A 24,242-nucleotide genomic window follows, 5' to 3' on the forward strand; every position below is an offset into this window, starting at 1 on the left:
TAAATCTTTTTAAAAATTTTTTTTAATTGTAGATGGACACAACACATTTATTTTATTTTGCTTATTTTTATGTGGTGCTGTGGATTGAACCCAGTGCCTCACACATGCTAGGCAAGTGCTCTACCACTGAGCTATAACCCTGGCCCCAGTAATAAATCTTTTTGCAGCAAAAGATTTCTGATTGGTTTCTAATTCTTAATATTACAAGGACCTAATTTAAACATAATTTTTAGGTAGGTGTGGGTGTGTTAGTGTGAACCTGTGGTCCTAGCTACTTGATAGTTGAGACAGGAAGATCGCATAAACCAGGAGTTCATGGCCAGCCTGGGTGACACAGTGAGTCCCTGACTCAAAATAATAATAGCCATAATAGTAATTTTGATAATAGATTAAAATTCCATTTTTTGGTATATAACTCTGAAGGAGTTCAAATAAGTAATAATGATGCAGTAAAACTTCTTTCATCTCCATTTCTTTGTTTATATGAACAGGGTTTCTCAGTCTCCATAAATTCACATGAGCTATAAAAATAATAATTTTTACTCACATTTTTTTCTTTACATTTATTTTTTGGTGTAGATGGACACAACACAATGTCTTTATTTTTTTTAATGTGGTGCTGAGGATCGAACCAGGGTTCCGCCCATGCTAGGCAAGCGCTCTACTGCTGAGCCACAATCCCAGCCCCTAAGAAATAATCATTTTTTCTTTAAGCCATTTATAAGATTCAGCTGTAGATACATCAATTAATTTGAACAAAACTAGTTTTTTTCTAAATAAGATCTATATTTCTAGTACATTTTACTCTCAAAATAATTTTTATCAAAATTTATAAAATAATCATTTCATTTAATTGACTTTCACTGATAATTGTAATTGTAATTTAGTCCAGAAAAAATTTTAACTATAAGAGCTTTATGGTCATAAGAAATTCTAAAATAAAATTTATATTTATTTACATACCAAAGGTGTAGCTCAGTGGTAGAGCATGTGCCTAGCATGAGCAAGGCCCTGGGTTCTTAGCAGAAAAAAAAAAAAAAAGAAAAGAAAAAAAATATCAACCTCAATAAAAGACTTTTAAACTTTAAGTATACATTATATTAGGACTATGTTCTGTTGGGTAAATACCATAAAATTTAATTCAGAAAGAAAAAGAAATGATATAAAATTTGCAACTATTAAAGAAAGCTTGTCCATTATTCAAGTGAAAGTTAGTTGTTATAAATGATTATAGTATTTAGATCCCATTGAATATGTTTAAGAGCAATGTTTTATTTTAAAATTTCAATATTATAATAGTCTATATAATTGCATTCTTTATAACAATTTAAAGTCACACCTCCGGGTAAAATGGGGGGCTGTCTCTTCCATTCCAACATGGAAAGCAGCCTTGATCACCAGAGACGTGCTGACAGGCTGCAACAAACTTGGGCAAGTAAGCTGGTGAGAGGAGCTCTCGTCTTCCAATAGTTTTTTTTAAAATTTTCTATTTGTTCTTTTTAGATAGACAGTAGAATGTATTTTGACATATGAAACATATATAGGACATAACTTATTTTAATTAGGATCTCATGGTTGAACATGATGTGGAGTTTCACTGGTCATGTATTCATAGATGAACATAGGAAAGTAGTGCCCAGTTAATTTTACTGTCTTTCCTAATCCCATCCCACTCCAACTTGTTTTTACACTTCCTCTCTTAGTGACATCACTGGGATTTATCCTAGGCTAGAGGCTGATTTGGCTTCTCCTTCCTTCCCAAGTTTGTTGTTCTTTGTCTAAAAAGTATAAAAGCATTGAGCTTTGGCCACTCCTTCAGAATTCACTGTGTTTTGAAGGTCCTCATGTACATGGAAATTTAATAAAATTCTGTCCTATTATTAATCAGTCTTTAATTAATTTGATTTCTAGACTCGAGGAGCCCACATAAGATCTGAGAAGGCAAGCATGTTGGTGCACACTGGTAATCCCAGCTACTCAAGAGGCTGAGGCACAGGATCACTAGTTTAAGGACAGTCTGGGCAATTCAGCGAGACCCTGTCTCAACAGAAACAAGGTGGGCGTGTACTCTGTGGCAGAGCACTGAGACTACTATCTTGGCAACTTCCTGTGAATCTAAGATTATTTCACAGTAAAAAGTTAAACATAAACAATTATTAGAGGGCTTGCATTGTTAGAGCAATACTTGAATTCTCTGGAGGCACCCGCTGGTATCCTTACCTTGGCCTGCTGATAAAAAATGTAGGAGACTGGAGAAGGCGGTCAGCCTGGCTGTGCTAACTTAGTGATCCACAGGAAATGTCAGAGAGTTTAACGATTTTCACAAGATTAAAAGCCTTTGCCATAGACAGGCTCTAAAATAAAGAATTCATTTTTATGATGCTGCCTCATGTACACTTGTAGTTACAGGGTACACTTGCTCTTAGGAATGGGAAGGAAGCAGAGGCAGACACTTTCATATCCCTGCAGCCCTCACCTGGTCAGATGAAAGTCAGAGTGCATTTGACCTCCCTCTCAACCCTTTCACCTCAGCTCCAGGGCAGCTTAGTTTCAGTTTGGTTTGGGGAATCTGAGTCATATCTAGGTAATTTCTTGTTCAGAGAACTTGTACTGGGACAATTTCCCTTTTGGACAAGTTGGAAGTTTGGATGCAGCAAACCTGAATCTTTGTGGGGGTCCTAGCCTTACTAGAGATTAAGAGTAACTAGAAAAAGACAATTGAAATTGCTCTTTGTAAAGGCGCAGAAAAAAAATTCTGAAGCATCAGGGCAGTAAAACTGTCCAGGTGGCAGTTGAGTGTAACTAAGACAGGTGCGTTTCTTTTTGACTTTTCTTTAGTCTTTTAAAACCATTCCTGCCTGGCGTTATTTCCATATCCTACCTTGTATATTTTCTGCCTTTAGCTGAAATTTGGTTTCATATTTGTTCTTTTTGAGATTGGAGCTTCCATGTGTCAATCCTTCTTCTGGGAGGAAGTCGGAACGCGAGGTGTCCATGTGCAGAGGCAGTGCACTGTAATGCTTAATGGAACAAACGTTGGAGCCAGGCGGCACGGATTTAAATCCTGGGTCTCCAGTTTGCCAAATTATTTTACTCCTTTGAGCCTGAGATATTCAATTTGTGAAATTTAGAAAAATGGGGATCAGAATACTCTTACAGGGGTTTGAGAGGACTAAGGAGCCAGCTAACTCTTCACCAAGGCTAGTAAATCACGGTTTGCATCCCCGGTTGCCTTCTGTGCACGTCCCACGTCTGCCCCAGGGAACTGAAAGCGTCCAGAGTCCGGCTGTTGCTCCTTTGTTCTTCCTAATGCAGTTTGCACGGGAGCAGTGTGGGAGAAAGCTGTTGGCCTTGGTTCCCCAGCCAAGTCACAGTAAGCGCCTCACTCCTCTAAACGGGTGAGTACCGACCCACTTTCACTAGCACCACAGGAGGCTGGTCCGAGACGGCGTGGCAGCCGTCCACACCACCAGCTCCCGCACTGGCGGGGCAGAGGAGACTGCGCTCTATTCGGGTGGATCCGTTTTATCTCACTCACCGATTCTTCTTCTTGTGGGCCTCCTTTCCCACGGGGGCGCTTCCGTCCCCAGCATCCGGAAGGCCAACGCCTCCTCTGGGGCGGACAGCGCGCACCGCCCAGCGCACCCGCACCGCCGCCGGCTCCCCGGCCCCCAGACTCCGCCCAGGCCGGGGCCGGGGGCGGGACCACCGGCTCGGGGGCGGGGCCCGCGGGCCGCGACCGGGCTCGAGGCGCCGGCGTGCAGACGGCGACGTCCGCTGACGCAGCCGCAGTGCGCCCGGCCGGCGCGCGGACCCGCCCCTGTCCCCGGGCGTCGGAGGCCGCGGCGGGCGCTGACCGGGCGGCCGGCCGGGCGGCGGGACCGAGGCGTGGGGGCGGCGCGGGCTCTGGGGGCGTGTCCGGCGCGTGCGGCCGCCCACGGCCCTCCGCGGGCGGGAGCGGGCGGAGCGGTTCGGCCCGGCGCCCAGGTGAGCAGGCCCGCTGTGTTGCGCCTTCGCCCGGCGCAGGGCCCAGGCAGCCCGAGGCCGGTGGGGCGGGGAGGCCGGGGGCTCCGACGGCGTCCGATACGGCCGAGGCCTGGCCGGCGGGTCCCGCTCGGGGGTCGTCCTCCGGGGGTGTGGCCGGCCCCGCCGCCGCGCCCGGGCGGCCGAAGAAGGGGCCCGACGTTGCGGGGCGAGTGGAGGCCAGTTTCCTCCGGGGGAAGGAGAGGTCTCGCGGCGGAGCCGGTCCGTCTGCCCGGTCCTGTCCTGCTGTCGCTCGGCGGAGCCCGCGCCTGACTTACGCTGGACGCCACTCTTTATTATTGGAGGCTTGGTGCTGGGCATCGAAGCCAGGGCTCTGCCACTGGGCTGCGGCTTGCCCAGCCCTTTCAGTTTTCATCTCGAAACGGCCTCCTGCGTGGCCCGGGCTGGCCTTGATTTTGCCACCCTCCTGCCTAGCCTCCTGGGTCGCGGGGATCCTAGAATTGCGCCACCGCACAGGGCTTCATTCATGGCCTCTTCGTCAGGTCTGATAAACATCTCCCAAGCTCTTTAGGGTTTGCAAGGTGATTTTCATTTGAGAAAAAGTGAGCCAGGTGCTGCCCTAATACAGAGAGGCACGGTTTTTGCCAGCAGGGACCCAACAGTTAGAAAGTTTTCCAGTGCCACACTGGAGTATGCTTTGACCATACAATTTGACCTCCAGAACCTCTGACTCCCACATTCATGCTCTTTCCAGAGAACAGTGTTCTTGAAACTTTTGGAAGACCTTAGTTTGGAAATTCTGTTCTTATTCTAGTTTTAGAAGTATTTCTTGTTTAGAAACTTGAAACAAGGAAATGTAATATTGGACTAAAATTTAAGTATTTCCTTGTGCGTTTGTTTAATTATTTAATTTGAATTTGTTGCACGGCTAATAAAGCCAAAATGCCTGTGTAATTAGTTAAAATGTTCTTTTCAGATTTGTTAAGATGGAACATTGCAGCAGGGCCTTCTGAAGAGAAGATGGAAAAATAGAACTTTGGAGACTGAGAAAAAACTTCACTAAATATTTTAGGGTAAGATTCTTTTAAAAATCTCATTTCTAGTTAAAGCTCTGATGATAGAGCTCTAACTTTTGTTTCTTTTGTGGTTTAATTTGTGTGGTTAGGGAGTGGAGGTGGAGTAGTGGTGATCTGACTGTTGACATGTGATTGACAACTAAGTCATGTAGGTGGGCCTGTACCTTGGCAGGAAGATTTCAGGAAATTCTTGATTTGATCACTAAGTGTCAATATTCTTTTTGCTATTTTGCTTACTGTATAATGTGCCCATGTTTATAAAGGAGTTTTTTAAAAAGTGAAAAATTTTGGTTTGTTATTTGTAGAAAATTGTATATGGGTGAACTCAGATCTATTTTTTTATCATGAGATCTGTGAAGAATAGTAGGAGACATGGTTAAAGATGATTCAGAACCAGTTCATTTAATAAATATTTGTTGTGTTCCATATAGCAGACATTATTCCAGGCTTCTTGTAGTAGAATAGCGGTTGTTATGACGCTGGGGAATACTAGAGTAGTGAATATTTTTGTCTAGAAGGTAACGTTTTGGTAAACTCAATATTTTCGTATTTTATATGCAAGGATATTTTTGGTCTATGTAGAAGACTAGGAAGTGAATACTACTATGTGGTAATTGCTTATATAATCTTTCATCATTTTTTAGTTACTAAAGTAGGGATCTCTACTAGTGCTTTTGGGTACAGTAGGAAACTAGAATTCCTACAGACTTTTGCATACCCTTTCATGTTAAAGATAGTGATAGAATTAAATTTTGAGAAAGATATAACAGAGAAGTGAAATGGTGATGTGGACAACAGTCTGGGTAAGGAGTTGGGGAGTAGTGCACTGGAAAGCCTGGGGAGCAGTCAGAGGCTGCTGTAGTAGTCAGCTGAGGAAGGAGAGCCAGAGTGAAGCAGTGCAGCCAGTGGGGAAGGGTGGAAATGGGTTCACAGATAGAAAGAAGGTAGGATAGATAAGGTGTGTGGACTGAAGGAAAGTGAAGAGCACTTACTTGTAGACACTCCCCTGTTCACGCACATTATTAATGATCAGTAAGTATTTGTGAAATGAATTCTGATACCTGGATTGGGAACATGAGTGGATTCTGGGACCATTTATTGGAGTAGGGAGCAGAGAAAGAGTGATAGATGAGAAACATGATTGGAGGAGATGAGTTCATTTGGGCTGTTAAGTTTGAGGTATTTGTGCCTTCTACGAGATGTCATTAAGTAGTGTATACACATATATATATCTGAGTTGAGAAGACGACCCAGCTTAAAATGTAAATTTTAGAGTTAACATTTTTCTGAAACCTTTTAAGAGTTTTTAAAAAAGTTTATTTCAAGTAGGTGAGCCAGTATAAATTTCTGGCTACAAAAAGTGAGGCTTGATAAAGTGCAACATTTTTCTTGGATGGTATGATTTCTTAGATGTTAAAAATTATCATATATATAGCATGAATCTATATATATTTAGTGCTGGGGATTGAACCCAGGGCTTCACACATGGTAAGATTGAGCTCTACCACTTAGCTACATCACCTGCCCTATGAGTAATTTTTTGTAGAATATATTAAAAACTACCTTTAATTTTTTGATGTGTAATGTTTGTCAGTTGTCAAATCTGAATATTCCGTTTGTCTTGTATTTGCTTTGCTTTTAAGAATCATATTCACTGGTGTTCATGGAACTATTCATATTAACTTAATACTTTCTTGATCATTACTTATGCCAACTAACTTCCTTTGGTGACAAATTTCTGTTATCAGTTAAATGTATGTTTTCCTTTTACCTATTGTAAGGAATAAGACAGATTTTAAGCATTATTCACTTGACATGTATATTTCATTATTTGTGAGTGAGATGTATGCTGTGGGTTTTATGTTTGCTTTATATTTTTAATGCTTTCAGCATTTCTTCAAGGATGAGATGGCCACTTTACTACTTGGAACCAGGGGCAAAGAGATTCAATAACTTTGCCTAAGCTCTCACAGCTTAGGAAAAGATAGAGGGGATGGAACAACATTGTATTTTATTTATTTATTTATTTTTCAGATGAGAAGTTACTTAATAGTCATCTAATCCAATCCTTCATACTTTATAGGTGGGAAACTGAGGCCTAGAAATATGCCCAAAGCCACAGAACTAACTGATGGCAGGTTGATAGATCAAGTTTCTTTTTTAAGAACTTATAGTCCATATGATTCCATTGTACTCAACCTGCTTTCCTTTATTTATAGTAATGAGACAGGAAAGGAGAGAAAGAACCTACTTTTTCTTTCTTCCATGAATATAGAAAATAATAACTTGAATCTATTCAGTCTTGGTAGTGAAGCTGTTGTATATCAATAGTTTTGAGAGTCTTCCATACATCACAATTCTTATTACACATATAGAACACAATTTTTCATGTCTCTGTTTGTATATAAAGTATGTTCACATCAATTCATACATGTACTTTGGATAATGATGTACATCCCAATTCACCATCATTGCTAACCCCTGCCCCCTCCCTTCCCCTCCTACCCCTCTGCTTTATCTAGAGTTTGTCTGTTCCTCACATTCTCCCTCTCCGTACCTCACTATGCATACATTGTATTTTAAACTGGCTTTAAGGCCTAGTCTGTTTTTAAGATACCAAAGGATTTCCATTATTTCTGTTGACTGTTATTTGCCACTTAATTCTATTAGGCTTTAGAACTAGTTAGAAGGTGAAATTATGTTACATATACAATCCTGAGATGAAAGGGATCTGCAACAAGGATTATACTTAATCTGTTTGACCTAAGAGGATTATTTTCTGTTTTGTTTGCTTAAGTGAATAGAATAGGGCATTATATAATTTTGATTTATATACCCAAAGCTGTGTGCCCTGGCTAAAATTGCTAATTTAAATTTGCTTTTGTTGCCTAATATCTTCTTTTAATATTTTCCTCATCTTTAGCAATCTCACGGTTTTTGTCATATTTGTCATTCCTGCTTTACTAATGAGAAAGGTACTCTAATTTACACCAATAATGCATGGTAATGGTCAGTGGTAGATAGTATTGACATACAGTTACATGCTGAACAATGACGTTTTGATCAACAGTGGACACATACTACTATTGTAGTCTCGTAAGATTATAACAGAGCCAAAAAATTGCTATTGCCAAAAGACATCATAGCATTTATAATGTTTTAGAATAATGCATTCCATATTTGTGGCGATGCTGTTGTAAAAAAACCTACTGCACTGTTTGTCCTATAAAAGTATAGCCTGTACACTTATGTATTGTACATAATACTGGATAATGATAATGACTATTACTGATTTACACATTTACTATACTATAATCATTACCTTAAAGCGTGTTCTTTGTATTTAGATATAAAAAAAGGTATGCTGTAGAACTGTCATGTGAGCAGCAGCCTCACGCATCTTGGGTTTATAGTGTCACTTTCTCTTGGGTTTAATTTAGTCTTGTTCTGATCATGAAAATCACTGCTAATTTTTCCAGTCAGAGGTCACATTGAGTGATTAACTTGGAAGCAAACTTAAAGGTGATTCAGGACTTAAAAGGTGGAAAATTATTGGTGATTATTGCTCATCAGTCAGGCATGTACCATTCCACCATAGCTATGATCTTGAAGAAAAGACAATGTGATAAAAGCTGCTAAAGGAACTACTTCATTGAAGGCAACGAGACGAACCAAAATTTGAGAAGGCCTATGTTAGATATGGAGAAACTTCTAATGACCTGGCACAGAAGCATTTCCTTCTCTGCACCCTGACAGTCCTGCCAGAGCAAGTTTGTTTACTATGTTGAAAGAAAAGGACCCAGCTACACTGTTGATTTATTGCTAGCTTGGGGTGGTTTAAGTGATTGAAGAATCTTTCTCCATTACATAATGTGATGGTGAATGGTGAATGTGTGAGATCTGATGTGAGGCAGCTGACGAACTTTTGGATATGCTAGATGAGCTTATTGTGGAGGAAAATTACTTGCCAGAACAAATCTTCAATATGAATGAAACCTCCCTGGAAACAGATGCCTGAGAGGACTTTGATCCTTAAGGAAGGTGAATCAGTGCCAGGTTTAAGACTTTTAAGAACAAGATAACAGCAGGGGCCAGTGTTGCAGGCTTCAAATTGGAACCCATTATGACCTGGCACAGTGAGAGAAGCTCAGGGCTTTCAAGCATATTGATAAGTTCACACTGCAGTGTGCTCCTGTAGGAGCAGTAGTCAGTCATGGGTGACCCACTTCCTCTTCCAGGGTGCCTTCTTGAATTACTGTGACAGTGAAATAGAGAACTACTGTCTGGAGGTAATATACCTTTCAAGATTTTGCTTATTCTTGATAATGGCGACCTGGCACAGAAGTGAATCCCTCATCAGCACCCTGACAGTCCTGGTGAATTTCATAATATCAAAATGTTATTGGTGTATTTCATAATATCAAAATAATCTTTCTCCCTTCAGACCACCTCTTTGCTCCAATCAGTAAATCAAGAAATTGGAGCAGTTTTTAAGATGTAATACCTGAGGACCTTTATCCTGGTTATGGCAACTTAGGGAGACACTGATGTAATTCCGGAAGGGTTACATCTGTCGCCTTATCAAGAACCTTGCTTGGTCTTGGGGTGATGTCCCCAAGAGGGAATGGCATCATTTGGAATAAGATACTCTAAAAGTTTTTTCATGGCTTCAAAGGATTTGCCATAGGTGAAGAGGTTGTAAAAATCAACATGACTATGTTTGAGATGTTGTATTAATCAGCTTTCTATTGCTGTGACGAAATATCTGAGAAAATCAACTTGGAGGAAAGATTTATGTTGGTTACTGGTTTCAGAGGTTTGAGTTTGTGGTAGGCTGGCTTCATTGCTGTGGGCCTGTAGTGAGGCAGCATGGCAGAGAGGACATAGGGAGCAGAGCTGCCCACCTCATGGTGACTGGAAGACACACACACACACACACACACACACACACACACACATACACATTCAGGGACATGATTTGTTTTGTCTCAAGGATCTATACCCTTCAACCAGGTCTCACCTCCCAGTAATGCCATCAAATTATAATCCCTCAATGGATTGATCACTGATGAGGCTGGGCCATTGTGATCCAATCACTTCTAAAAGTCTCACCTCTGAACATGGCTGCATTGTGGACCAAGCCTTCAGCACGTGAACTTTTGTCAGATTATTTTACCCAGGTGTGATTGGGGAGTTCCTAGAGGTTATCCTGAGAAATTGATTAATAAAGAATTATTAGAACCCCAACAGGATCACAGAGCCGAAGAAGCAAGATTAAAGGAAACTGTATAAGAAAAAGAATCCCCAGGAAATTCACAGAGAAGGATTTAATAGAAGCTTTTGTAGACCTCGATAAACACCCTAAAAATTTTAAAAACGTGGACTCCACAATTGAAGGTTTTTATTAGAAGCTTTTATGGTATATAATCTACCTAAAACAGATCTGTGATGAGAAAAAACAACCACAACCAAGCAAACCACAGTGGACACATTTCTGGGAAGAGAGACTTCAGGAAGACCCCAGGCTGGTCCCTCAGAAGGGATCCAGAAGAAGGTTCTGCCTTCCTAGGAGACAGATGACAGTGTTACTGCCCTGAAGACCTTCCATGGGCAAGATGTGGAGGTGGAAGGCATGGTCCTGGTGACTGACTTGTGTAGGCCTCAGCTGAGGTGTCTATATCTTGTGTCTTAGTTTTTAACAAAAAACATTAAAAAATAAAAAAATTAAAAATAAATAAAAATAGAAAAAAGCTTATAGGATAAGGATGTAAAGAAAAATATTTTGTATAGTTGTGCAATGTGGTTGTATTTTTTTCAATTAGAGCATCATAATTTTACATAGTAATTGATTCATTTTGACAAAATCATGCATGCAAGGAATTTGAATTCCGTTCCCATTTCCCATCCCTTTCCTCCCTTCTTCCTTTCTCCTATTCTCCCTGCTTTACTCTATTAGACTTCCTTCCTCCTACACATACATAAAGGTGAAATTCCCTTTGGTATCTTTATATATGAATATGACATGATTTTGTTAATTTCATTCCATTTATTTTCCCCTTTCCCTTCTTCCTCCCTTACTCTTTTTTTTCTTTCTTAATTAAAATTTATTTATAGGCAGTGCTGAGAATTGAACACAGTGCCTCACACATGCCAGGCACGCGCTCTGTCCCTGAGCTTCCACCCAACCCCTCCTCTTACTCTTGTTCTTCTCCATTGCCTTCCCTTTATCTTTTTATGATATTTGATTTCTTCCTCAACTGCCTTCTTTCCTTTGTTTTGCTTTAATTTCCACATATGAGAGAAAACATTTGACCCTTGATTTTTCTGAGTCTGGCTTATTTCCCTAGGCATAGTTTTCTTTAGTTCTGTCCATTTACCTGTAAATGCCATTGTTTCATTGTTTTAGATGGATGAGTAAAACTCTGTTGTATATGTATACCAAAGTGCTTGTATTTTAAGCAAAGTGTTAATGTCAAAAGGTTAGAAAAAGTAAAAAATTGAAGTAAGCTAAGGATAATTTATTATTGAAGAAAGAAAACTGTTTTTTACACGTTAGTGTAACCCAAGTTCACAGTGTTGTTGAAGTCTGCCATGTGCTATGAGTGAAGTCCCCGGGCTTTCACATTGGCTCACCACCCCCTCCTGCCTCACCCAGAGCAACTCTGAGTTGTAAGCTCCATTCATGGGAAGTGCCCTCCTCAGAGGTACTGTTTTTAAAAAATCTTTTATACCATATTTGTACTGTTATTTTTCTGTATTTAAACACACAAATAATTAACCAAAGTGTTGGAATTGCCTTTAGTATTCAGTAGCATGCTGTATAGGTATGTAGCCTGGGAGCGGCAGGCTGTGCCATATAGCCTAGGTGTATAGAAGGTGATCCCATCTAGGTTTTTGTAAGTACACTCTGATATTAGCACAAAACCAAAATCGTCTGACTACGCATTTCTCAAAACATATCCTCATGGTTAAATAAGCATGACTTATCATAAAGATGTATTTGCATTTTAAAAGAGACTTGATTAGTATTCTATTTAAAGGAATGAATGGTGGAACTTGAGGCTCTGATTCTGATGAGTAAAATTTTTGGGGGCAGAGAGGCCCCTTCAAATCACTATGCACCCAATCAGTAATTCCAACTTTTTATAAATTTATTTCAGTACCATCCTAAATGTATAAAGCTTACATATTTATTTAAGTATTTTTTATAGTAGATGGACACAGTACCTTTATTTTATTTTTATGTGGTACTGAGGATGGACCCCAGTGCCTCACATGTGCTAGGCAAGCACTCTACCAACTGAGCTATAGCCCCAGCCCACATATTTGTTTTTTATGAGATGTCCAGTTGCAGTAGACCCTTCTGTGTTTTGTATACTTCTTTGTATAGCATCATGGAGTTGGGAGGAGCATCCCAAAGTCATCAGCCATCATGTCATCTGAGCCATTGGTGAGCGCTCAGACTACTTGTGTCATGTTAGAAACACCTAAACACTCCCTGAAACTTCATTTGGATAAAGATGTTGTGTCTTGTTCTTCTTCACTTGACTTTTGTTTTGGGATGTCCTTGTGCTGTAGGAAAGAGAAGCAGTCTGTCTAGACGGTTCTTCTGTGTTGGTGTTGACTGAGATCTTTGGGTAAGCTAGCTGTTTACTCATTGGTAAGGAGGGGATAGATGGCTTTGAATTTGGTTACTCTGAACGTACCTCCAGAGAGTTTATCATGCAGGTGCACAAATGGGACAGTTGACAAGTTTTCCTCTGAGTGAGTGTTCTGTCACAGGTGACAAGGCTCAGTCTGGCCTGTGGTTAGGCGACATGGAAGCCCGATGGTGACAAGCGCACCACTGGCAGAACTTCTGGAAAGCCACAGTGACGAAATCCAGGAAATCTGTTTATAATGGTGTGCAGATTTGTGGCTTTATTGTATGAGGGATTTGAGTATGATTAATTTTTTTTTCTTATTTTTTTTATACTTGGAGTTAGGTTAACTAAATGTTAACAATTCTCTACTACTTTTTAAATTTTAATTTTAATTTTTTTGTGGTGTTGGGAATGGAACCCAGTGCCTCACCCACGAGTGCTCTTCATTTTTATTAAATTTTATTAAATTTTTATTAAATTCATTTTTATTAAATAGCGTGTGCTTTAAATAGAATGGATTCTGAAGCACAGGTTGTCCTCTGATTTGTTAGGACTAGTTATAAAAAAATAGCGTGTTGGGTTTAGATTTCCCCAGAAGCAAACCATGGGGCATGGTTTTAGAAAGCACTGGTAGGAGAGTGGGGAAGCAGTGCCAGTAAAGCGCATTGCGCTGCAGTCACCACTCAGGGCATCTGCAGCTCCTCGCACTGGGGGACTCTCAGAGGCCAGATAAAATGTCTGCCTTATCGCCAGCCCAGACAAGGGAGATTGAGTGCCGTGCACTGGCATCCTGGCCCTCACTGACACCGAGTCTGCCATTGCTGGCTTGTCCTGGGAGTGCGAGCCTAGCACATCTCAGTGGTCAAAAAGCAGCGCTCAGCAGAGTGTTCCTAATGAGCAGTCTCCTGTGCTCAAGGCACAATAGCATTGGCTGCTGTTAGCAAGCCTTTACAGTGTCCATCATGTGCCAGGCAGTGTTCTAGGTGGCCTGTCTATGTGAGCTCATCAAGTCCCCACATAAGCTTTAGGAAGTAGGTACTGTTAATGTCCTCATTGTACACACGAGGAAACAGCACAGAGATGTTGGGCATTTTGCCCACAGTTACACAGCTATAATGCCAACTGCTATTGAACCCAGGTGGTTTGGTATACAGTCCATGCTTTCAATCTAAACAGTGGGCTCCTTCTGGAGCAATGGAGTGTGAAGCAGGGCCTTTTGGTTTTACTGTTTTCCTTTGCAGCTGCCTCTCTCTCTTTCCCTTCCTCTGGTCTTCCCTTCTGGTGTTCTTTGCCTTCTTTGTAGAAATCCTCTCCTCCTCCTGTAACACAGGCATGCCTCCTCCCATTCATGCACTAAAGGCTAGCATGTAAAGTAATTCTTTTTTTTTTTTTTTTTTTTTTCAGTCCTGGGGATTGAACCAGGGCCTCAGGCATGATAGGCAAGTGCTCCACCACTGAGCTACATCTCTAGCCTTTTTAAAAAAAATTGAGTCTGAGCCATTGGTGAGCACTCAGACTACTTGTGTCATGTTAGAAACAGTTAAACACTCCCTGAAACTTCACTTTGGATAAAGATGTTCTGTCCTGTTCTTCTTCATGCACTCTATCCCTGAGCTTCCACCCAACCCCTCCTCATACTCTTGTTCTCCTTCTTCTCCTTTGTTTTGCTTTAAAAAAATTGAGTCAGGGTCTTGCTAAATTGTTCAGGCTGGCCTCTTACTGTGATCCTCCTGCCTCAGCCTCCTGTGTAGCTGTCATAGAGAGTAGTTCTATACTAAAATGTTGATTGATTTTTTTTCAGGTTATGTAACAAATAACGAAGACTTCTGGGCTTGATAATGCTCAGTGGTTATTTTCCATTTCTTTTTTTTTTTCACGTAGTGCTGGGGATCAAATCTAGGGCCTCATGCATGCTAGGCAAGTGCTCTGCCACTGAGTCACATCCCCAGCCCTTCTTTTTTTTTTTTTGACAAGTGTTTAAGAACCTAAGAAGATGTGATGGTCGAATGATAGGTAACCAGGTTGGTATTTTTGGCCATGGTTGTAAGGAGAGAGAGGCTGAGAGATGTATGCTTGTGTTAAAAACAAAACAAAACAGAACCACAACAACAGCAAAAAAACCCTTTCCCCTCTGTCTTGTTTTATCCTCCAGCCCTCATGCTCGTAGAACTATCACATGCCATTTGTAAAACAGTTGGACAGTACCTATGTCAAGAATAGAAAGTCCTGCTTCATGACTGCTTCTTTCCACAAAGTCTCCTCCCTCTGTTTCTCCCAAAGGTGACTCTTGCTTAGCTTTGCTAATGTTTTTGTAGGTTAAAAGAATCATATCTGGTGTAGAGGCACATGCCTGTAATCCCAATGGCTTGAGAGAATGAGGCAGGAGGATTAGGAGTTCAAAGCTAGCTTCAGCAAAAATGAGGTGCTAAGCAACTCAGTGAGACCCTGTCTTTAAATAAAATTCAGAATAGGGATGGGGATGTGGCTCAGTGGTCAAGTGCCCCAGAGTTCAATCCCCAGTAAATCCTGCCCCTCTCCAAAGAGACTTATATCTGTGTATCTGTAACAAATTATATATAAAATATGTTCTGCATATGCACAGTTGTGAGTTGGGTTTTTAAGAAACATAAGTGGGACTCTATATATCTTGCTTCTCAGCTTGCTTTATTCTACCAGGTTGCCTTCCTCCCAGACATGTCCCAATCCCTATTGGAAGTCTCTCATTCTTTTAAAAAGGCTACATATTACTTTGTAGTAAGGGTATACCATAATTTAAATATTTTCTTATTGATATTTCTCTCCTAATTTCTTGGTTCATTACATATAATGCTTCTGTGATTGTCCTTGAAAAAACACTTTTGTGCCTGAGGAAGTATTTTTGAGGAATGGAGTTATAAAATTAGAATGTCCCAGACAGAACATCTATGCACATTTATAGTTTTTATAGTATCTGAATCATTTTTCTTCTGAAACATCCACCACTTGAGTGATGGGGATGTAGCTCAGTGGAAGAGCACTTGCCTAGCATGTGCAGGGCCCTGGGTTTGATCCGCAGGAGTCCCTCCCAAAGTCTAAGACACTTTCTTCCCATTAGCTCTGTATAAGTGCCCATTTTCCTAAACATCTGCCAGCATAGTTGCTTGCAGTTTTTACTTAGTTCCTTGATGGATGACAAATGGTATTTATCTCTAATCACTAATGATGTTAGTGTCTTTCTTTGAGAATTACTTGTTTGAATATTTTATTCATTTTTCTATCAGATTATGTGTACCTTTCTTATTGATTTTTATTCTAGCATGGCCTCCCTTTTTGAAGGGTCAAATAAATATTCAAAATTCTGTCTCTAAAAGTTTGTTGGTTGCAAGTAGTGGATGTTAGATATTTTTATTTCTTTTATCCAATGGGAGAGAAATAAGATAGTTTTTAATGTTTTCTAGAATTTTATGGGTAATTTATTTTGAAAGAGAATATTTCTTTACATGTTTCAGTACATAAAATGTAGTGAATGTTTCAGTACATAAAAATTGTACATATTATGGGTTACCATGTGATGTTTTGTATATGTATATGTTGTGCAATGTTCAAAACAGAGTAAACACATTTATCTCCTTAAACATTTACCGTTCTTTGAGCAAAAATATGCAAAATGCTTTCTTCTAGGTTTTTTGAAATATAGCATGTTATTATCTATAGTCATCTTAAGGTTCAATAGAACAATAATTTATTTATTTCTCCTGTTTCAACTGTAGCAGTACCCATTGAGCAATTAGAAAGATATTTCATAAAATGGGTGGCAGTAGCAGAGGTGGTAAATAAGGAAGTTTGATAAATTTGTAGTTTTTATAATGTTTGTTTCAACTATTGAACATTCTTATGCTAAAAATTATACCCCTTTTCTAATGCTAGAGAAAAGTTTTGAAATGAACACTAATTTAAGGAAGAATAAAGAAGATATTGTTGAATCATAAAAATATTGATAGTGCATGTTTCATAACATGTAGATTAGTTATTAAATAACAGCTAAAGTACCATTTAAAATGATATATTTGGATACACTGTGTTAAAAAAACTCATTAGCATTGTGAATACAAGATGAATACAACCTACTGATCGTAATCTATGATGAGATGCAAGTCTCGGGCATCTTTGGCCTAAGTATCACAGGAGTGGAACCTTTCTGTCACGAGGCACACAGTTTTGATTTATCCCATTACTGATGGTTCTTACTTTGATCACTTAATTAACTGTTGGCTTTCTCAGGGCTCCTCTTCTCCTTTGTCATTAATAAGTATTTTAGGGAGTGTACTTTGAGGTGACGACTCTCTTGTTGCCAGTCAGTGTTGACTTGATTTTGTGTGTTGGTATGGATTTGTGATACCTTTCATATTAAATGGGTTGTAATCCGTTTCTGTAATTTATTTTTAAGTTGTCCTAGATTTTGTGCTTAGAAATCTCTTGAAGCTGGCTGTGTCCTTTTCACATGTTCCTGTCATTCTTGGAGCCGTTCTTAGCTTTTTTGAAAACAAGGCTCCTCTTCACTTTCCCTGTCTTAGTTGTGGGTCATTTCTTCTAGGGGCTATGATACGTCTTTGAACAGAGCGTTGTTTTTAGAAGCAAGATCTTTGTCATTTTTAGTGGGGTGTTGCTTTTATTTACACCTGTTAGTGAACTTGCACACACACACACACACACACACACACACACACAGAGATAGATTTACAACTCTGTTTATTTCTATATTTGTTTATGTTGAAAACCATTCCTCCACTTCTCATAGAGCCTCCAGGGTTCCTTCAGATTCTCTTCCTTTGCGCATCCTGCAACAGTGAGAAACTTGACCCCATTGTCCTTTTATATACTATTGACTAACCCTTCTCCCCTCTTTCTGGGCCATCTTCCAAGTGGAGGTCCTCCTCCTGCTCCTGTTCCCACATCCCGTCCTCCCTGGCAGCCCTCGTGCCTCTCAGGTTTGATGCCTTCCTCTGGATGCTGACACACAGCACCCGTTGCCCTTTGTGTGCACATGCTCTTTTGGAGAACACTGCCGCGACTTTTCCTCCTCTTGGGCTCCAAGAGCTTGAGCTGGATGGCTTCTCTTTGCCATTGCACCTCCTTCCACTTGGGTTCCACACCCCGTCCCTGGCCTCTTTCCTGCAAGTGTGTCCTTCTCTTCCTGCTCTGGATCTGACATGCTGAGCTGCTGCCTCTGGCCATAAGCCTGTCCACACAACAGGATTCTAAACCTACCCTTTGAAGTTGTGACATTCCATACTGGGCCACTGAGTCTCCCTCTCTTCCCCAAGAATAGATGTGTGCTTTACTCCTCTCCACTTACAGCTTTTAGACTGAATTGTCCAGGAAGGGTAAAGAGGAAGCAAACATTCCTTTTCTATTCACATCTGTTCCTTGAAGATTGTGCAGTGGGTCCTTGTATCAGGCTCCACTTGTTCTTCTTGGACAGCTGTTGGGGCACTACTAACGTGACTGAGCACATAGGAAGTGAGTCAGCACATCATGGCAGAAGGATGTGGCGGAGAAAAGCAGCTCAGGAATGGCCACTAGGAAGCAGAGCTCTCTGGATACTCCTTATACCAGAATATGCTCCTCTGCTTAAGGGCCTTTAGGAACTTTGAGCCAATACTTAAAAGTATTTTTTTTTTAAGTATTTGTTGATTTCTCTTAAAGGCTTTGCATTAATCTAGTATTTGGGGAAAAGTTGGTTAAACTGCGATACTGCAGTTTTCCATCTCTGCAGCTTGAACACTGTTCCTTTGGCTGTGAGTTGGTGTAGCAGGATGTAGTGGTGAGTTTGGATGAGGACTTGGATCTGGATAGATCACCACTTCTTGGGTTTGATTAGAAACAAATGCCCTTTTTTATGTAGAGACCTGATTGCCAAGACATGTTCCTCATTTAACACCTCCTAGGAGTCTGTATGTTTTTCCTCCTTGGGGTGTGCTGGCTAGGCAGTCTTCAGGATGTTAAAAGTAAGTATGAGAGGTTTATTTCATAGTATCAAACCATCATAAAAGTGTTTGTTTCCTCTTTCTCTATCTTTCCTGGATAATTCAGTCTAAAAGCTGTAAGTGGAGAGGAGTAAAGCACACATCTATTCATGTGAAGAGAGGGAGACTCAGTGGCCCAATATGGAATATATAAAAATATATAATATTTGTAGCTTGTTTTTAAAATATCTTCTCACATTTTGTGGGGAAAAAGGCACACTCATACATTGCTGGTGGGACTGCAAATTGGTATAGCCAATATGGAAAGCAGTCAATATGGAAAGCAGTATGGAGATTCCTTGGAAAACTTGGAATGGAACCACCATCAGACCCAGCTATTCCTCTCCTCAGTTTATACTCAAAGGACTTAAAAACAACATACTGCAGGGACACAGCCACATCAATGTTTATAGCAGAACAATTTACAATAGCTAAACTGTGGAACCAACCTAGGTGCCCTTCAGTAGATGAATGGATAAAAAAAAATGTGGCATATATACACAATGGAATATCAGCAATAAAAGAGAATATCAGCAATAAAAGAGAATAAAATCATGGCATTTGCAGGTGAATGGGTGCAATTGAAGAAGATAATGCTAAGTGAAGTTAGCCAACCCCCCCCCCCCAAACAAACAAAGAAACAAACAATTGGTGAATGTTTTCTCTGATATAAGGTGACTGACTCATAGAGGGGTAGGGAGAGGGAGCATGGGAGGAATAGATGAACTCTAGATAGGACAGAGAAGTGGGAGGGGAAGGGAGGGGGCAGGGGGTTAGCAATGATGGAGGAATGTGATGGACATCATTATCCAAAGTACATGTATGAAGACATGAATTGGTGTCAACATACTTTATATACAAACAGAGATATGAAAAATTGTGTCCTATATGTGTAATAAGAATTGTGATGTATTCCACTGTCATATATTGAAAAAATAAAAGCAACTAAATAAATATATATATATATATATATATATATACACATATATAATATATATATTCTGGGTGAATGTTTTCTTCTGAAAAAAAATCTTCTCCCTTAAATTTTTTTAAATTTTATTTTTGTTTAAAAAAGTAAAAAGAATGAAAGCAGAAAATGAATCACCAAATTTTAAGGTACTGGTTGACATAGACTTTTTTAAAGCTTTGAAAAATATGAAAGTGTATTTTACTCATCCTTACACTGTAGAATATAAAGGATTATTAAAAAATGAAAACAGTCTTAATTGTAGCTTTTTTGCCTTTTAATTTTTATACCACTGTTATTAGAAAGCTTTTTGTTATTGAGGTCTTATGTTTTGAAGAAGTGTTTAATTTGTCTCTGTAGGTCATACTATGATTTGGGCAATGTGGAATATGGAACATTATAGTCTGTTGTGGATGATATCTGCCAGTGTTGTCTCTTCCAGTTTTTAACTTATTCTGTAATCATCCAAAATTTAGTGGTGAATAAGCAGAAAATATTTTTAAAAGATTAAAAGTCAGCCATGGTGAATTTCAACGAAAATATTGTCATTACACATTCTTCTGTATCCAGGAAAAATCTACTATTTTTCTATTTTTTATATCACCCATTTCTATTACTCTTAAAGGAATATTAACTGTGCAGTCTCCTTATGATTAAATCTAGTTTTTCCCTCTTTTCTGGTTTATTATAATTTTATTACAGGTAGGTTGGTTTAATCATGTTGTTACTGTATTAACAGCTTTTTTGAATCATAAGAGCTTTACTTTTTTTTAAATAATTTTTTTAAAATGTTGATGAATCTTTATTCATTTATTTATATACGGTGCTGAGAATCAAACCCAGTGCCTCACAGATGCTAGGCAAGTGCTCTACCACTGAGCCACAACCCTAACCCCTTTTAATTCTTTCTTGTAATCCAAATATTCTCATCCTGCTTGTGTGTGTGTGTGTGTGTGTGTGTGTGTGTGTGTGTATATGTATGTATGTATGTAATATATACACATTTGTCATATCTGGTGACAATTTGACAGTATATTGTAGTTTATCCTAAGCATCTGATAGCAGGAGATCTGCTTATTGTTCAGATTCTATCCAGAGTGAATTTGAATTGGGAAGATGATTTCCCCACGGAATAACGAATACACAGAAATGATGACAATTAAGAGGAATTTATGTAACTTAATATACAAATATAATTATTAAGTGGCGGCTTTTGAGACAGAGTGGGTGAATTTGTTTACATGATTAACATATACTCCTTTTTATTGTTAATATAGATATTTCTTATTAGATTTAAAAATAATCATATCTCTCTTAGTCTGCACTCATATTTAGAATGCTAAAATGAGGATGTTACAAATTTGATGTCTTATATTTCAGACAGAAATATAGATTGTTGTTTATTGTATTTTCACATTCTCATTATTTAAAGAAACAAATTGATTTAATATTAAATTCACCTCCGCCCTTACATGATTCTCTGGGAATTTTAAAATTTTGATTCTAAATTTAACCTTTGACCTCTTTTAGGCCTTTAAGTTCTATTCTGGAAAAACTTCAGTAATGGATCAAAGGAAAAATGACAGTATTGTTCCTAGTATCACTCAATTAGAAGATTTTCTTACAGAACACAATTCCAATGTTGTTTGGCTCCTTGTTGGTAAGTAAAAATGTATTTTCCTGTGCTTCATTGTGTTTCACATATGGTTTAAGGATTGCTAGGTTGTAAGCAGTGGTTAACTGAAGTTGCGATACTTAGAATACCATTTATTTATTTATTTATTTATTTAAAGAGAGTGAGAGAGGAGAGAGAGAGAGAGAGAGAGAGAGAGAGAGAGAGAGAGAGAATTTTTTAATATTTTATTTTTTAGTTCTCGGCGGACACAACATCTTTGTTGGTATGTGGTGCTGAGGATCGAACCCGGGCCTCACGCATGCCAGGCGAGCACGCTACCGCTTGAGCCACATCCCCAGCCCACCATTTATTTATTTTAAGTAAAGATTTTAATCTCTCTGTGTTTCTTGAGTATTTACTCTGGAAGCCTCTTTGGAAAGCACTGTACTTTTTCTCAGGCTCCACCTTATCTTAGGCAGGGGTGATGGGAGGAGGAAAAAGACATTGCACTTGAGGTCCTTTTCCTATTTAAGATCACCTTCCTTGGGCTGGGGTTGTGATAGAGTGCTTGCCTAGCACGTGGAGGCACTGGGTTCGATTCTCATTATCACATAAAAATAAATAAGTAAAATAAAAGTATTAAAAAAAAAAGGTCAGCTTCCTTACCTGTACTCAACAGACACAAATGAACACTTTCATTTGTTTAAATATAGAAGTAATAAATCCTCATAGTCGGTCTGTTTTTATAGTAGAATAGAATGTATATGCCTGATTCATCTTTTAATATGTATTCTCACTCCTTGTGTACCTGGTAGTGGGCTCTGCTATTTGTAATTTTTGTATAATATCCTAGACGTTTTCTAGGTGCACGCAAATATTCAAAACAGAATATAACTAAATGGTAGGAGAGCAGAGGGTGGGGAATACGAGTGAATGAATATGAATGAATGAGAGGAAGAAATAGAGAAATAATAGCAGGAAAGGGAGCGAGTACCATAGGCTGTTATTGCCCAGGAAATTTTCATGAAAGTGTTATATTTGATTTGAACTTTGGCTCAGGAACTGGAATGCTAGACAGGAAAGCAGGAAGGGTGAGGTAGGAGAGTGAGGGTGGTGACATTGTTGGTCATCTGTGTGCCTGATGGCACAGCTTGTTGCAATTGTGTGAGGTAGGTTTTTTTTTTTTTTCCTTAAGTTTGTTGGGCACTTGAGGCCTGCAGATGTTAAACTACCTAGCTGTCTTTCTCTGAGGACAGCACAAAGGGTGGGGCTGGGCTATGGGCCAGGCTATAGTGAATGTAGAAGAATTTAAAATACTTAATGATTTATAAACACCTCGTGGTAATCGAGTTACCATTTTCTGTTTGATGGAGTTGAACTCCTATAAATTATTAAAGGAAGTTAAAAAATTAAAATGAAATACCAAATAATAGTATGGAAGAGAACTTCAGAAAAGAAGTGTTGGAGGTTACCTTCTGGTTTAATTAAGGACAGAATTCTTCCTTAATTCTCATGTGTCCCCTTTCTATCACTGACGATATAGCAATAAATAAAATCATTGAGTTAATTAATTTTTTTAATTCCCTCTGATGTTCAAAGTGTGGTTGAGGTCATGCTAAAAGCGAAAAGGCCACAAGATATGTAGTATTAAAAGCATATTTCTCAGCAGATGCCTTCTGTGTTTCTGAAGGGCCCATAACAACCTGCTGCTGAAACAGTGATTTATAGTAAAAATTTGTACAAAATAACTTTAAACTTACAATCCAGTGTCATAGCATCAAAATAACTTTTTAATAAGAGTTTTTAGAAATAATCTTTTGGGCAGATTATAGTAATTTCCTACAACAAAATTGTTACCCTGAGAATTATTACATTTTATTATGACTCTCTCTTGACTGTTTTTTCACATACCTCTTAAAACGTTAGGAACTTCAAGTGATATTGCTAAAAGGTTACACATGTGAACTTTAAATTATTTTTTCCCAAATATAGAAGATAGTTACATACTTTTAGAAAGGACAAATAAAGGAATATTTATTATCGAAACAAAATGCTTTCTTGTGCTATGCTTTTTGTATATTCATGTATATTTTTGTATACTCATGATCTCATTTTGGGGGGAATACAGATTTTATAGGTAACTAAACTTTTTATAAAAAAACTAGTCACATTTGAATATCATTTACTGTAGCATATTTGATAGTATCCATCAGAAGTAGGTTACTGTTACAGCAAAAATTACTGCAAAATATTTAGTATAAGATGATCTGTTGATAAGTGTGCTTTTAGATGAAAATTCTGACTTTTCTGATTTTTTTCAAGCAGAGATTGTTGACTTAAAAAAACTGACTTGTCTCTGATTTAAAAATATCTTCAGTTTTCATTGTTTTTCAAGTGATTGTAGCCTGTTTTGGGAAATAGCTTAGGAATAAAATTATGTGTGAGCATTTTGCTAATAGAGGTGGATATTTTTCCAGTTGTTCACAAATATGGGCTTTCTCTTCCCAGAACTCATTACATGTTTAGCAACTAAAACAGTACAAAGCAATGAAAAAGTAAACAGGGAAGAAGAAAAAAAAAAAGAAAGTTATACTTGAACATGATTTAACTGAACTGATTGGGAAATGTTTTTCTGGCTAATGACTGAAAAGATCTCTAGAGGAAGATTGGATAAGGTAGAATCAACCTGTAGTTATAAAATTCCAGGTACTAAATTTTAAGAGGACAAATTACCATATGGAAGTAAATCTTATCATTTTTTTCCCCTCCCAACAGCTACTATTTTGTCCTGTGGATGGATCATTTATCTCACATATTATAATTCTCGGAATGTTGGTCTTATTTTAACATTGGTTCTTAACAGATTGTACAAGCATGGCTATATCCATATTGGTAAGTTTGTCTAGCACAGAATTGTTTTTCTTTCACATAAACTTAAGATGTGTATTATAA

The 24,242-nt window shown here is 38.8% G+C and overlaps 1 protein-coding gene across 9 annotated transcripts in view; it reads left to right on the forward strand.

Moving 5' to 3' along the window:
* The first annotated feature begins 3,918 nt into the window (after nucleotides 1-3,918).
* Bltp1 (bridge-like lipid transfer protein family member 1) overlaps nucleotides 3,919-24,242 on the forward strand; it is a 203,130-nt gene continuing 182,806 nt past the window's right edge. For 7 of the 9 annotated variants that reach the window (XM_077803394.1, XM_077803388.1, XM_077803391.1 and 4 more), the window contains exons 1-4: nucleotides 3,919-3,987; nucleotides 4,961-5,057; nucleotides 21,206-21,335; nucleotides 24,066-24,182. In XM_077803394.1, coding sequence (XP_077659520.1) covers nucleotides 21,239-21,335; nucleotides 24,066-24,182 — 214 coding nt within the window. In that variant the 5' untranslated portion in view covers nucleotides 3,919-3,987; nucleotides 4,961-5,057; nucleotides 21,206-21,238. Of the gene's footprint in view, nucleotides 3,988-4,072; nucleotides 4,527-4,960; nucleotides 5,058-21,205; nucleotides 21,336-24,065; nucleotides 24,183-24,242 lie in introns of those variants that run through there. The other 2 variants (XM_077803389.1, XM_077803396.1) reach the window with 2 other exon arrangements.

The sequence above is a fragment of the Urocitellus parryii genome, chromosome 10, assembly GCF_045843805.1.
Source record: "Urocitellus parryii isolate mUroPar1 chromosome 10, mUroPar1.hap1, whole genome shotgun sequence".
NCBI lineage: Eukaryota > Metazoa > Chordata > Mammalia > Rodentia > Sciuridae > Urocitellus > Urocitellus parryii.